The sequence below is a fragment of the Haplochromis burtoni genome, unplaced genomic scaffold, assembly GCF_018398535.1.
Source record: "Haplochromis burtoni strain Fernald_Lab_line unplaced genomic scaffold, NCSU_Asbu1 Contig_247, whole genome shotgun sequence".
NCBI classification, from domain to species: domain Eukaryota; kingdom Metazoa; phylum Chordata; class Actinopteri; order Cichliformes; family Cichlidae; genus Haplochromis; species Haplochromis burtoni.
This window is the reverse complement of record NW_024582608.1, coordinates 767,795-780,964: the sequence shown is the minus strand read 5'-3', so window position 1 is coordinate 780,964 and position 13,170 is coordinate 767,795. Positions and strand designations below refer to the sequence as shown.

Genomic DNA, 13,170 nt, shown 5'->3' with positions numbered 1-13,170 from the left:
GTGTGTGTGTGTGTGTGTGTGTGTGTGTGTGTGTGTGTGTGTGTGAAAGGTTTGTGGCAGAGCAATTTATGAATGATACCCATCATAATCCATAATTTCTTCCCCTTGGCTGCTGAACTTCTAGCAGGCATTGTTTTATTCGCCTGTCTGTTTGATGCCTGCTGCATCATACTGTGCAATCCTCAGTGTCCTTCACACACTAATTCTCACATCATCACTCCCTCCTTTCCCTTTTACTCTCTGTTTTTCTTTCTTTATCTAGTTTGCACCTTTTCATTTCCTGGATTTGTCCTTGAATTCCTGCCATTTTGCTTCCTTCTTTTGTCAATGGATAGTTGACAATAGAAGGAACAAACACACACAAAAGCAGGATAGAAGGGCCAGGTCTCAGATTGTTTTACCTTTTAAAGTCTGACACTTGCTGCAAGCTCCCCTCTGTAACATTTAAACCCTTGGAGATTATTCTATTGCAAGTTTAAAAAAAAAAGACAAACAGCAGCCATTATGTGGGACAAAATATATGCAATGACTTGGGTTTACTGACCTCCTAGTCCTGGCCTGAGGCGATTGTCATAGCCATCCAGAAGGCTGTCTAAGATCTTTGTGAAGACTGTAGTGTTATCTTTCTGTTGATCTGTCATGCCGTTCTGCCCAGAGCTGGGAACGCAAAGAATAAGATTTAAAGTCACAGCTAGAATCTAAAACCACAGTCAGAACTATCAACTGTGTAAGAACAAACTGTATTATAAATCAAAGGGGGAAGAAGGACGGTTTCAGCTTTGTAGTTAATGCACATGGGTAGCGTAAATGCAGCGTGAATCACATTGTGATAACACAAAGAAAACTCAGCCAAATCCTATATGACACTGACAAATTTAGCTGCTAAATTAAAATTCAGTGTGTGAGCATGAGGTTTCAGATCATATTGATATGAAATAAATAAGCAAGTGATTGTTCAGAGGTGGACTGGAAACGAACGTATCCCATGAGGCCAAGTTTTTCTCTACTATTAGCACATTCTCACTTCCAAGTCATCACTGACGCTTGGTCAGAACCACTTGGCGTAACATGTTCACACACTATAGCATTACATTCCAAAGCACAGATTACATTTTTGCCAGATGACAAAGTATAGCAACTGAAAAAAATGTCTGGATAAAATAGAACTTGGGCTAGTGGATAGCATTGAAGAGCGCTATTATTCAGTGTGATAGCAGGAGTTCCAGTTTCTTTGGCTTTTGTTTTGAAAAGTAGAATGGGAAGCAGAGCCTTCAGTTTTAAGATTAGACTTAAAACTTTATTTTGGCTCACATGACCCTGAAACCTCCCTTGGTTACACTGCAATAGGTTTAGGCTGCTGGGGGATTCCAATGATGCACTGAGTGATTTTCTGCATTTAATTATTAATTATTATTAATCTCTGGATCCTTTCACAGCATGTCTCTCTCTTGTCTTCATTTGCTCACCCCTAACCGGTCGGGGCAGATGACTCCCTCTGAGCCTGGTTCTGCTAAAGGTTTCTTCCTGTTAAAAGGGAGTTTTCCTTCCCACATCCGCCAAAGTGCTTGCTCATAGGGGCTTATATGACAGTTGTCGTTTTCTGTTTTTTTTGTATTATTGTAGGGTTTATATCTTACAATATAAAGCACCTCGAGGCAACTGTTGTTTGATTTGGCCCTGTAGAAATAAAATTGAATTGAAATGATTTCAACTAAACATTAGTTTTGACTTATTAGTCTCAGTTACTATATGGTTAGGTTTAGGAGTAGAACAACTTTACATGTTAGCCACCTCTCTGCCATTGTCTCATCCCATAACAGTGATGGCACAGCAGGGTGCATTTGGCTATAATTTTACAGGCCACCATGCACAATGACAAATGGCTCAAGGGGTATCCAGTGTGTTAAAATGCTACGCCAAGGGGGGTCCATCCCAAACGTCAGTATGTGTTGACTTGATAGTGAGACCAATTTGACACTGGATTTATTTATTTATTATTAGTGGGGCGTGTGGGCTGCATAGCATGTACCGTATGTGTATGTGCACACACAGCCTTTAGGTACACTCAGCAGAGAAAATAGAGAGTGAAATACAGAGTAGACATAGAGAAACCATAATACATTATTGATGCCTTAATATGGTCTTTTAGATCACAAAGGCCTTGCTGAATGTGCTCTTTGAACAACATGAAACAAAATGCTTAGAGCAATGCTGAAAACACTCACAATCAGTAATTGTTAGAGGAGGGTTTGCATCTCCACACATAAATATTTCAACGCACTCATAATCTGGGATACAGCCCCTAATTACAATGTGTAGCACAAGGACTGCAGTGAAAGAGCACGTGTGTCTATGAAGGAATGCATGCATGTACCATCTGCACCCACAAGCTTCCATATATGATAGCACAATGATTATCTTCAACAGCATATTTTATTCTGCTATCATCTTCGCCTCCTTTGCTGTGCCAAAAGGATTTGGTTTGATTGCATGCAAAATAAACAGCAAGTGTTTGGAAACAAGCTCTGCTAGCTGAAAAGCTCCAAGGAGAGAGAGAGGTCATCGAGATTAGTTAGCGGGGACCTGCAAAAGGTTGGAGGGAAAAGTAGGAGGGATAGCAGGTGGGAGAGTGACGCCTATTAAGAATGGGAGTTAAAGCTTCAATGTATAGTCTAAAAAGACAAAAAGCAAGGGAATAGAGACTCAAAAGCCTTGGAAAGGTGAAGATACAGTTTCGACTGCTACAACCACATAGATACATAGCTCTCAAAAAAAGCTATAGGTCTGAGGCAGAGCCTACAGATTTCAACATTAACGTGCTAAACACTTCTTTGTAAATAAGGATGCACCATCCACATCCGCATGGGTTTTTAAGAGATGCTTAATCTAACTGCCTCCAGTTTCCCTTAATTCACAAGTGTCCACTTTTCTTTGAAAATTAATAAATACATTTAAAAAAGCATTCAAACTTTAGAGACTGATGAGCAATTTCTTCGCCCATAAACACAGTCGGTAACTGCTTTAAAGTGCTGTAATTCAAAATAATAATAATTTTTTTCTTTTTTGTTCTGGTCTGAGGAGCCAATTATGTATAAAAACAGACAGCACAAACCGCATACATGGCACATCAGCTAAGACTAAAATAAATCACAGTCTACTTTGCCTTAGTTTTGTGTATTTCCCATTTTCACAGTATTTATCTGGTATTTTTCAGATTTGCCAAACTAGAGTAAGACACCCCAAAATATAGCCTTCCTCTTATAATCTCCACCAATATAGAATACAAGCCATGCTCCTTTACGGTCAACAGGTATTTAACAGGATGCAATGAAAATATTCATAATCGGTAAAAATAATTGGAAAAATTCACTGTCAATCTATCTATTAAATCATTTTTCACATTTCTTGAATGACATTTATTTTATCTTAACTTGACAAACTGTGATCTTCATTAGGGACAGATATTTTTTAAGCTATATGTGGGAAATAGTTGAGTGTAGAGGTTAGAGTTGTATGTCAAGGACAAGAAAAGAATACAGAAAAAAGGTGATGTGGAAGAATACACATGTTTATCAGCCAGGGGCTACTTCCTACTGAAACATTGTACACCATCCCCATCTACAGGTCATCTGAACAGCAACAATGCTGCTCACACACTCTCTGCCAGTGTCTCTCTTTCTCTGTTAACCTGTATCTGTCTCTCTCTTTCTCCCTCCTTCGCTCTCTCTATATCTGTCTATCTTGTCAGCCGGATATCTAATTATAAGGCAATTTCTTTCATTGGCAACATGCTGTAGCAGAGTTCTAGGTCTTCCTGATTACCGTGTCTTGTTGAAATCCCCCAAGGTGTGTGTGTGTGTGTGTGTGTGTGTGTGTGTGTGTGTGTGTGTGTGTGTGCGCGCGCGCGCGCGCATCTCTGTGTGTTTGTGTTCGTGATTTTATATTTGACTTCAAAAAGGGGACTGGATTATACAGTAAATCTTTGGGTGATAATTGCTTAGCAGTTTGCGTTGACAGTTCCTCAGTAAGGTAATGAGTACTTTTAGATTTTCTCTAATGTACAACATATCAAACCCCATGAATCAGACCCTCTATTTGCAAGTCAGTGCTTCGCAAGCTAAAGCTGCTGTTGTGTTTAATTGGAAACAATGAGTTAAAAATACAGAGATGCTGCAATTCATCAAATATTTAAAATGGGAAACATTTTATAAGTCTTCTGCATGTTCTCAAGGCGTGTTATCTGAGACACAACCTTCATGCTCCATGTGTGTTTTTGTGACACAGAAAAAGCATTCTGGACCATCAAGTCATCTCCAGTGAAGTTAACTGCCTTCCTGGATTATTCAGCTGTGAGGCAGATCCAATCCCTTTAGTTTCTCCAATATTGTACACGTGATTTAAAAAGGGTTAAAGTTCCAATGGTCTTATTTAATAAATTACTTGTCCTTTTGGAACGGTCTGATTTGTGTTCTTGAATCTTTAACCGTATGCTTTTATTTTTTCTCGCTGTTGAATCGTATGGGAATTAATGCATGGCAGTGTTTTTTTTTTTAATTGTGTCATGTCTTTTCAACTTTCCTCTCCCTCTCTGTCCTTGCTGGTTTGCTTCAGGTTTAGCTGACGTCCAACACTTCAGTGTTGACACTGAGAAGAAGTGTGTGTAACTCAACCCCCGCTGTCCCTGAAGCCACCGTCAAAAAACACATGTGCAATAACCCTTGCCAAATGTCTCTGTGCAACACACACCATCTACTGTACACAACCCAGGACTGAAATCTAGGAATGTAAATGTGTCCTGCATGGCTAGTGAACCAAAAAAAGTGTAACACTGTGATAGAGCTGATAGAGGCTATTTTGGCTTTCATCTTCCCCCCACTATGCGCCACTTAATATTACCACTATGCAATTAAAAGCATGGAGGTGTCCTGTGAGGATGCCCCAGTTACAACCACAGTGAATATGCTTTGATAGAGAGGAGCCCAATACACCAAGCAATAGGTAGTAAGACAGACTATCAGCATTTCAGGTGAACAGAACTAGTTACCTCCATGTTTAGCTGATTCACTGACATATTTACAGTACAAGCCTGTTGACCATTTTGTAAGCAAAGACACCAGCTTTAAAAGTTACTTCTGCTTTTTCATAAAAGTGCCCACAATTATTTTTTATTTTTTGCCTGATGCAGTCTGATGTTCAAATCGTGATGTGCAATTAGAGTTCCAATAATAGCATGATCGTATGGGCTGTATCTATGCCTACAAGAATGACCACCCTCAACATTGTTTTTTTCCCCTCTAGCACTGTGCAAGCCTTCAAAACCAAAACATGTTAACAGTGTGAAGACATAAATATGTCATCTGTGAGGCATCTTATGCAGATTTGTGACTTTAATGATTTGTCCAGTGAATCCGATAGAAATACAGGATATGTGCAATCACAAGTTCAAGTTTATTCTTACCTTTTCCCAAACAGTACGCTGTTGGTAAAAAGCAAGCAAGCCCACAGATACAGAAAGAGCGTCCGGCCCCGTCCACACATGGTTGCAATATGAAGACCTTTCACTGCTGGGGTTCAAAGAGAGAGAGCGAGAGACAAAGAGAGAGAGAAAGAGAGAGAAAGAGAAAGAGAAAGAGAGAGAGAGAGAATGGACATCATTATCAAGTCATATGAGCCAGTGGCACACCGTCATTCCTAATATTTCAGTGTCAGCAAATAGGATGTGGTAAAACACCAGCAAACATGATTATGGACCAGGATGCTTTATGTGAGGTTTTTTGGTCCTGACTCTCAACATCACTAACAGATTCACTGACAGCACATGAATCAAAAACCAAATAGCCAAGCCACATGCACTGATGTACTGGGCCATTACATCCAACATTACATCAAAGATTTGACATCAAATTTTGCATTACATGTCACGTTGACAGAGCCACATTCTACACCCAAGCCACGAGAGAGATAAGAACTGATCAACGTTTTGATTACCAAAAAGGCATACGGTGTAAACACATTTCTCATAATTGATGCTTAATCCATATGCATAGGATATGGCTGCATCTGTAGCGCATAATAATTAAGCAGAAATAACAAGGAAACACATCACTGACCACATAACACCCCCGTGAGCTTGTAGCACCTGTACACAGCCTCCTCTAATACCCTATAATTTGAAACTGCGTTACCGCAGTATTAAACCAAATCGCCCTAAAAGACCAATATTTGCATCTTCTCTATTCATTTAGCTGTGGCAGTCGGGTCACAAAGTGTACAGACGATAGAAAGGGTTATTGTGCATGTAGATCACAATGCCCCAAATCACAATCCATTCCTGAAAGCATATTCAGTGTGTCCACGAGAGGGCCAGTTACTAAGTTATTAAAAAAAAGCGCTAAAATTTCACAAACGACCATAAAATGGTGCCAAAGAACCACAGCCCAGATAGAAGACAATACCCCTGATACTTGGCTGTGGTGTGCCAAGATGCACAGTGAGCGGGATGCACAGTGAGATGAACATGCACTGCTCTGTTAAAATGAAATGAAATGAAAATAAATCCCGAGGCTGACAAGGACTTGATAAACGAGGATACTACAGATTAAGGAACGGAGGAGAAAATCCCGCATAGACACACTTTCTAAGTTATTCAGAGGAAATGTCACCCTGTCCCCAACAACATATGAATACATATTTGACACGGACAGACATTTGGCATGCAACTGGCATCGTTGCATGGATGGTCTAAATACATGCATGACGATCGGATTCGTGCGTGGCAGAGTAATTAAGCAAATGTACGTTGATGCTATTTTATTCGGAGCGCTGTCCGTGGTGATGAAGCCAAGCTGCCTCCCTTCAAAACATCAAGCAGCTCGTGTTCTCCACAGAAATCATTTTTAAAAATCGCCCAAATCGCTTCTAATTTCGACGACAAACTGCCCCTTTCTCCCCAATAAAACTCGTCTTCGGTTATAGCGGTGTCCAGCAACAAACCATCCCTTTCTGAATCCGACTGTTCTCTCGCGCTTTTGCCTGACAGAAAGGCGAGAAAAAAAACGAAGAAATCACTTACAGCTGATGAGTCGGGGTATATTCGTTGCCCGCTGCCTATATCCTCAAACTTTTACGAATAGCTTTTCTAGCCGGACTGAATGAGAAAAAATCCTCTGTGATCTCAGATCTGACGAATTTTAGCTTGAGGCTGGAGAAGCGGCTGCTGACGATATGCGCAGGTCTCTCTCACTGTTCATTGGTGGTGCCGTAGTGAGTTCAACTCTCAGTCTGTCAGCAGCAAAGAAAAAAAAAAGAAAAAAAGGAGAAATCTTCTCCTAAACTACCAAATCTGGTCTGTGTACCGACATCCCCCTCCAAATTATTGCTGTTCACCGACCGTATCTGTAAATAAAGCGCACACTAAACAGACTATGTCCAAGCGCAGACTATTTAATTTTAGACTAGGCTGTGCAGACCTAATATAAAGAAAAGCCCGCCCATTTTATATGCAGCACAATTTAACTTCCACTGCTGTCGCACTAATCTCTTTTCACTGGCTGCTAAATAAAAATCCTCTTACATTTTTTGATTGGAATTCCTTGTTATTTTTTCACCATCTCGCTCTCCCTCTCTCCCTCTCTCCCTGACTCCTACGTGATGATTTCCAAAGAGATTATATTGACATTCATCAAAAAGACCGTCTCACGACCTGAAACAGCTAGGACATCGTATGGACAAGAGTTACGGCCATAAAACGGACAGTGAGTTCTCGCAATGAAGAGGGAAAATGAATTAAAAAACGATGCTATGGCACAGATTCCCGCGCACCAGCGGGGGAAAAAGACACATCCACAATGTTAAGAAAATCGTGTTCCCTCACCAGCTTGCACTGATGACACGAGCTTCTCTCTCTGCAATAAAAAAAAATCCTCCTCGAATCACTCGCCGTCTACTAAAAACCCACGTTTCGCATCGAGACCCCAACACTGTTTCTGTTTACAGCCAAATATTCTACTGCTACAGCCGCGCCGCTCCAGACTGAGCACAGAACGACGAGGAGCGCTGAGCTGCGTGCATCTGCAAGGGAGGGAAAAAAACGAGCTTATGATAACCGGCGTATATTTTTGTAGTCGTCTGCGTATTTCAAGTTAAACTACAAATCAGGGGACATTTTCATCACCAAGGACTCTGAAAGAAGGCATAAGTGGAAAGCAAGGGCATTCTTATGGGCAGTTTACATCATATCACTATGACTGATGGTCGCATAAGCCTCTTATAAATCCCGTCTGTTGATCCTAGAATGATTTTGACAGAGGAACAACTCTTTTTTTCGCCTTCAGTTTTGACTGGGGGTTTATTTTCATCAGAGCAGGCAGAGTGAGCTGGCAGTGTAGTCACGTCAGTCTGGTCTGCAGTGCAACGTTTCCTCTGTGAGCGTGAGTGTGTGTATGTGTGTGCCTCTTCACGCGTGGTTAAAGTAGTGCATGTGAGTGATTAGTTGTGACGGACGTCATGGGTTTGTATGCCTCCTTTATGTCTGTATTCAATAAGACATGTCTTTCATCTACCTATCTATCAATCTATCTATGAAAATGTATTCCACAAGGACCCCTACCACCATATCCACTACCTCACACACGCATACACACACTTGCACTCTGCCCATTCCGCTCTTAACCTGATGCTGCACGGGTGTGTGTTTGTGTATATATATTTAACAGGTCCACAACCCCACCCAGCTCATAATGCTATCAGAATGCAAGTGGGGTATCGTCTCAAGCTGCCTCCCTTCTCCCAAAGCCAGACGCCACCGCTGCATGTGACTCGATTTGAGCGCATGCACAACCAACACGTGCCCGTGTGCGCTCAAATCGACGCGCACGCCCGCGATGGATAGTGGAGAGGGAAAAGTATGACTGTCGTTGCTTCCTCGCCTCCTCCTCCTTCTCCTCCTCCTGGCGTTTTATTAACCTTCCGTTGTGCCGAAGAGGGGGACTTCTTCCTGGGGAACAATGTAGAGCCTCTACCAAACATTGCAAGTGATCAGTTAAGATGAATATCTAGGGACTCCGCTTAAACAAATGGCAAACAAAGGCGACTTGGCTCCTCACAGCTCCATCTCTGGACAGGTGATGGGAACGGATAGTGAAGTGAGCTGTGTGTATGTGTTTGCAGAGAGAGATGGATGATGGTAATTTAGGTGAGAGGTGTGCAGGTTATGTGGAAATAATCACTCGCTGTGAACAGTGTTTTTGAATTTTGAAAGAAGCGTTGAGTAACTACGCCTCCACCCCCTCTCACTTCCCCTCTTCCTTCCTTTTGTGCATCCATCAAAGTGCTGTATGTGGTGATAAGTTGTTTCATTTTACACAATCTTAAAGTACTGACTGCAGTAAATTGGCTTTCATACACCACATGTTGCAGTCTTGTATTAATGACACATTAATGCAAATAGCAACCAGCTGCCAACTCCTCTATGTGTTCACAGAGTCAATATGTTTTTGCATTCTCTGTTGCCCAAGTGCCACGTGACCGCACATGCCAGAAGACAGTTATTTGCTGTTTGGGATGTTCTGTGGATGCGCTTGAAGCATCAGGATTGTTGTGTCTCAGAGAAAAAGTGGCCCATGACCCTGAAAGCTTTTACTGTACTCTTATTTTAAGTTTAGTCAACACATGCGGTCTCACTGTGACACAATCTTTAACACCTCAGCTTTATTTGTAGCTCCAGTCTAATTTCAAATTATTTGCAGGCTTTGAAGAACATTTAAAAAATAGATGAAGCATGATATGAGAGAGTCCCAGTATATTTCTTGAGGAGTATGCACATCGCAAGGCAAAAATGTCTTAATTTGGGATGTGACGTCACTAGATTAGAAATCCAGTCTCCATGATTCTGGGCTGTTCTAGCCAATTGCATATTTTAGCTTTGTTTAGTCCACTCTAGATTACTCTGTCCATATGCAACAACAGGCAGGGCTCCCCCCTTGGCTGACTCCATCTAAGGCTCTACCAGGAGATAGAGATGGAGATATAAACTCAAGTGCAGTACTTTATTTCAATTACTGCAGTGAAGGGTGATTTGCACTTGCCTTTTTTATTATCCACAGGGCTAGTGCATTTCATGGTGTCAGTTGGTTTAAACTCTGGTGCTGGTGTGGCCTTTGAACCTGGATGTAAAGTACTGTGGAAATGTCTTGAATCATTCCTTATTTCTTTATGTTTTAATTCCAAAGAGTCAGACCTTTTGCCATTTTGAAAGAGGTCTTGACCAGTAGTTCTCCAGACTTTCTGAATGTCTGTCAAAGTTTTTCTTTGGGCATTGAGTGCCTTTTTACTCATTTTCACACTGCACAGTTTGCAGTTTGTCCCTTGAAAGATGGAAGAAGCTGGACAAGCGGAGGCCTAAAACAGCAGGTGAACAGTATATGAAAGTCATGTCCTTAAGAAATAGAAAATAAAATCATGCAAAGACGTGACATGGGACCTGAGAGATGCATTTGTGTGATCTATCCACAGTTTGCCAAAACCTCTTCAGACATGCTTGTAACTATTCTTAAGCAAGGAAACAGGGAGAAAAGACTGAGGTATGCCACATTATACAATAACTGGACTAAAATTAGAAGCGGGTTTTATGGATTTATGAATCAAAATGTTAAATTGTTTGTTCAAATCATTATCAGTATGTATTGATGATGTCAGGAGAGAAGTGCAACAGTGAGTGTCTACAGCCTTCTGTAAGACATGTTGGAGGCTCTGTCATGGTTTGGGACTAGATTTCAGACAGTGGTGTTGTGGATCTTGTCAAACATGATGTAATTAATAATACAAAAAAGTGTTGTCAGCTATAACCCACCATGTAGGATCATCAAAAATGTTGCAGCAAGAGTACGGACAGGGACTAGAAAGAGAGAGCAGATTTCTCCTATATTGGCTTCCCTTCATTGGCTCCCAGTTAAATCCAGAATTGAATTCTAAATACTGCCCCTCACATACAAGGTCTTAAACAATCAGGCCCCATATTATCTTAATGACCTTGTAGTACCACATCACCCTATTAGAGCACTTTGCTCTCGCACTGCAGGCTTACTTGTTGTTCCTAGAGTATTTAAAAGTAGAATGGGAGGCAGAGCCTTCAGTTTTCAGGCCCCTCTTCTATGGAACCAGCTTCTAGCTTGGATTTGGGAGACAGACACTATCTCTACTTTTAAGATTAGGCTTAAAACTTTCTTTTTTGTTAAAGCATATAGTTAGGGCTGCATCAGGTGACCCATAATCCTCTCTGCAAAGGCATAGGGGTGCTGGGGGATTCCCATGATCCACTGTGTGTTTCTTCTTCAGTCACCCTTCTCACTCACTATATGTTAATAGACCTCTCTGCACGGAATCATACTTGTTATTAATCTATGACTCTCTTCCACAGCATGTCTTTTGTCCTGTCTTCCTTCTCTCACGCGAACCAGTCGTGGAAGATGGCCGTCCCTCCCTGAGCCTGGTTCTGTTGGAGGTTTTCTTCCTGTTAAATGGGAGTTTTTCCCTTCCCACCGTCGCCAAAGTGCTTGCTCATAGGGGGTCTTTTCTTTATACGTATTATTGTAGGGTTTACCTTACAATATAAAGCACCTTGAGGAGACTGTTGTTGTGATTTGGTGCTGTATTAATAATATTTAATTGAACTGATTTGAATCTGGAAATCATCTGATTGGAAATGCCTATCTCTCTGCATGACAATGATCCCACACCCTCAAACCCATATTATTTTGTCACATGGACTGTACAGCAGGACAGTAAAATGTACAGGTGTAACTGTTTCAGGTCAGAATGTAGTTCAAGAAGCCTGGAAGACTGCTTGAATAAATCTGAAAAATTAAGAAAGCTTGACTAAGAGAGTTCAAACTATGTTGAAGATTAAAGGTGATGTCAAATATTGACTATCAAGCTTATTGTTTGCTTTATATACTTAATTTTCATGTATGTTTGTGCATTTTTCAACAAGTCATCACACCTTTCCCCCCATTGTTCTAACAAAATATTTTTCTCAAAATGTATCAAGTCTCAAGACTTTTGCACTGTTCTGTAGTGTGTTGTCTTCGTCTCCACCTGGATTCCAATTTCATCATTTATGCTTCAGCCTCCCAATCAGAACAAAACTCTTGCAAGTATAGTGGAAAGATTTTCATTGCAGTGTTATCCATAAGTGGTACTAAGAAGAAGAGACACTAACAGTGAATCCATATATTACTAGTGTTTGCATAGTTCCTTTAATAAATGACTTTAAGGAGGCACTAAGTGAACCTGAATGTAGTCACAAGCTAATATCATCAAATTGCTGGGTACCTGTCGTTCTAGCAGTTTCACAAGTAGACACAAATCCACTGTCACTGTTGTCTGTAGTTCTCCTTCTGCAGAGTATTAGGAGTGACTTGCCTCAATCAGTTGTTCAGAGAAATAAATCAGGCTGTGCAGAGGACAAAAGAGTGCTTCCCCTCTGTGAGCTGCTTTCTGCAATCAGCCAAAGCTGACATCTTCTCTGACTCACAGTTTTAGGCCAAGTCCAGTGTACCACACGCTAGCATAGGTGCACACACACACACACACACACACACACACACACACACACACACACACACACACACACACACACACACACACACACACACACATTTATATGAACTCATATATGCAGTCATGCACACTCATATACAGATATGGTACCTATGTAGATGTGTGTATGAATCATCCATGCAAGCTGAAATGCTTGCTGACACACACAGGCCACATGGGTATATGTAAAATAAAGCAATCATATTGAATATGGACACAAATGTACACATGCTTACAGCTGCTTGCAACAATAGCACTGCATATATAAAATTTACTCTGTGGTTTGATTTGTGGTGCTAAAATCTATCTAAAATCTAAACAATGTATTTAGTTTTTATGGTGTTTCTTATGTTTGAATACAAGAAGAAAACAGCCAGGGTTTCGTTTAAAGGACCTTTACGGGACCAGTGTAAAAAACTTGAATAATTTTATAATCAAAAAAGAGTTTCCAAGGAATGGTAAAAGGGGAGAAAGACAATTTAAATACAGCTTAGAATATTTACGGAAATTAGAAGTAATTTTACTATTATTTCTGCCAGCATTATTTATTTGAGAATTATCTGATTTTTATGT

General features: G+C 40.8%; 1 protein-coding gene across 4 annotated transcripts in view; it reads right to left on the bottom strand.

Annotated features, from left to right (window-relative positions):
* gabra1 (gamma-aminobutyric acid type A receptor subunit alpha1) overlaps positions 1–8,044 on the bottom strand; it is a 37,129-nt gene extending 29,085 nt beyond the window's left edge. The window contains exons 1-3 of one of the 4 annotated variants that reach the window (XM_042227165.1): positions 7,874–8,044; positions 5,459–5,561; positions 545–657 (exon numbers count right to left, since the gene is read on the bottom strand). In XM_042227165.1, coding sequence (XP_042083099.1) covers positions 545–657; positions 5,459–5,538 — 193 coding nt within the window. In that variant the 5' untranslated portion in view covers positions 5,539–5,561; positions 7,874–8,044. Of the gene's footprint in view, positions 1–544; positions 658–5,458; positions 5,565–7,072; positions 7,536–7,873 lie in introns of those variants that run through there. The other 3 variants (XM_005942260.3, XM_014340054.2, XM_014340055.2) reach the window with 3 other exon arrangements.
* Between the last annotated feature and the right edge of the window lie 5,126 nt (positions 8,045–13,170).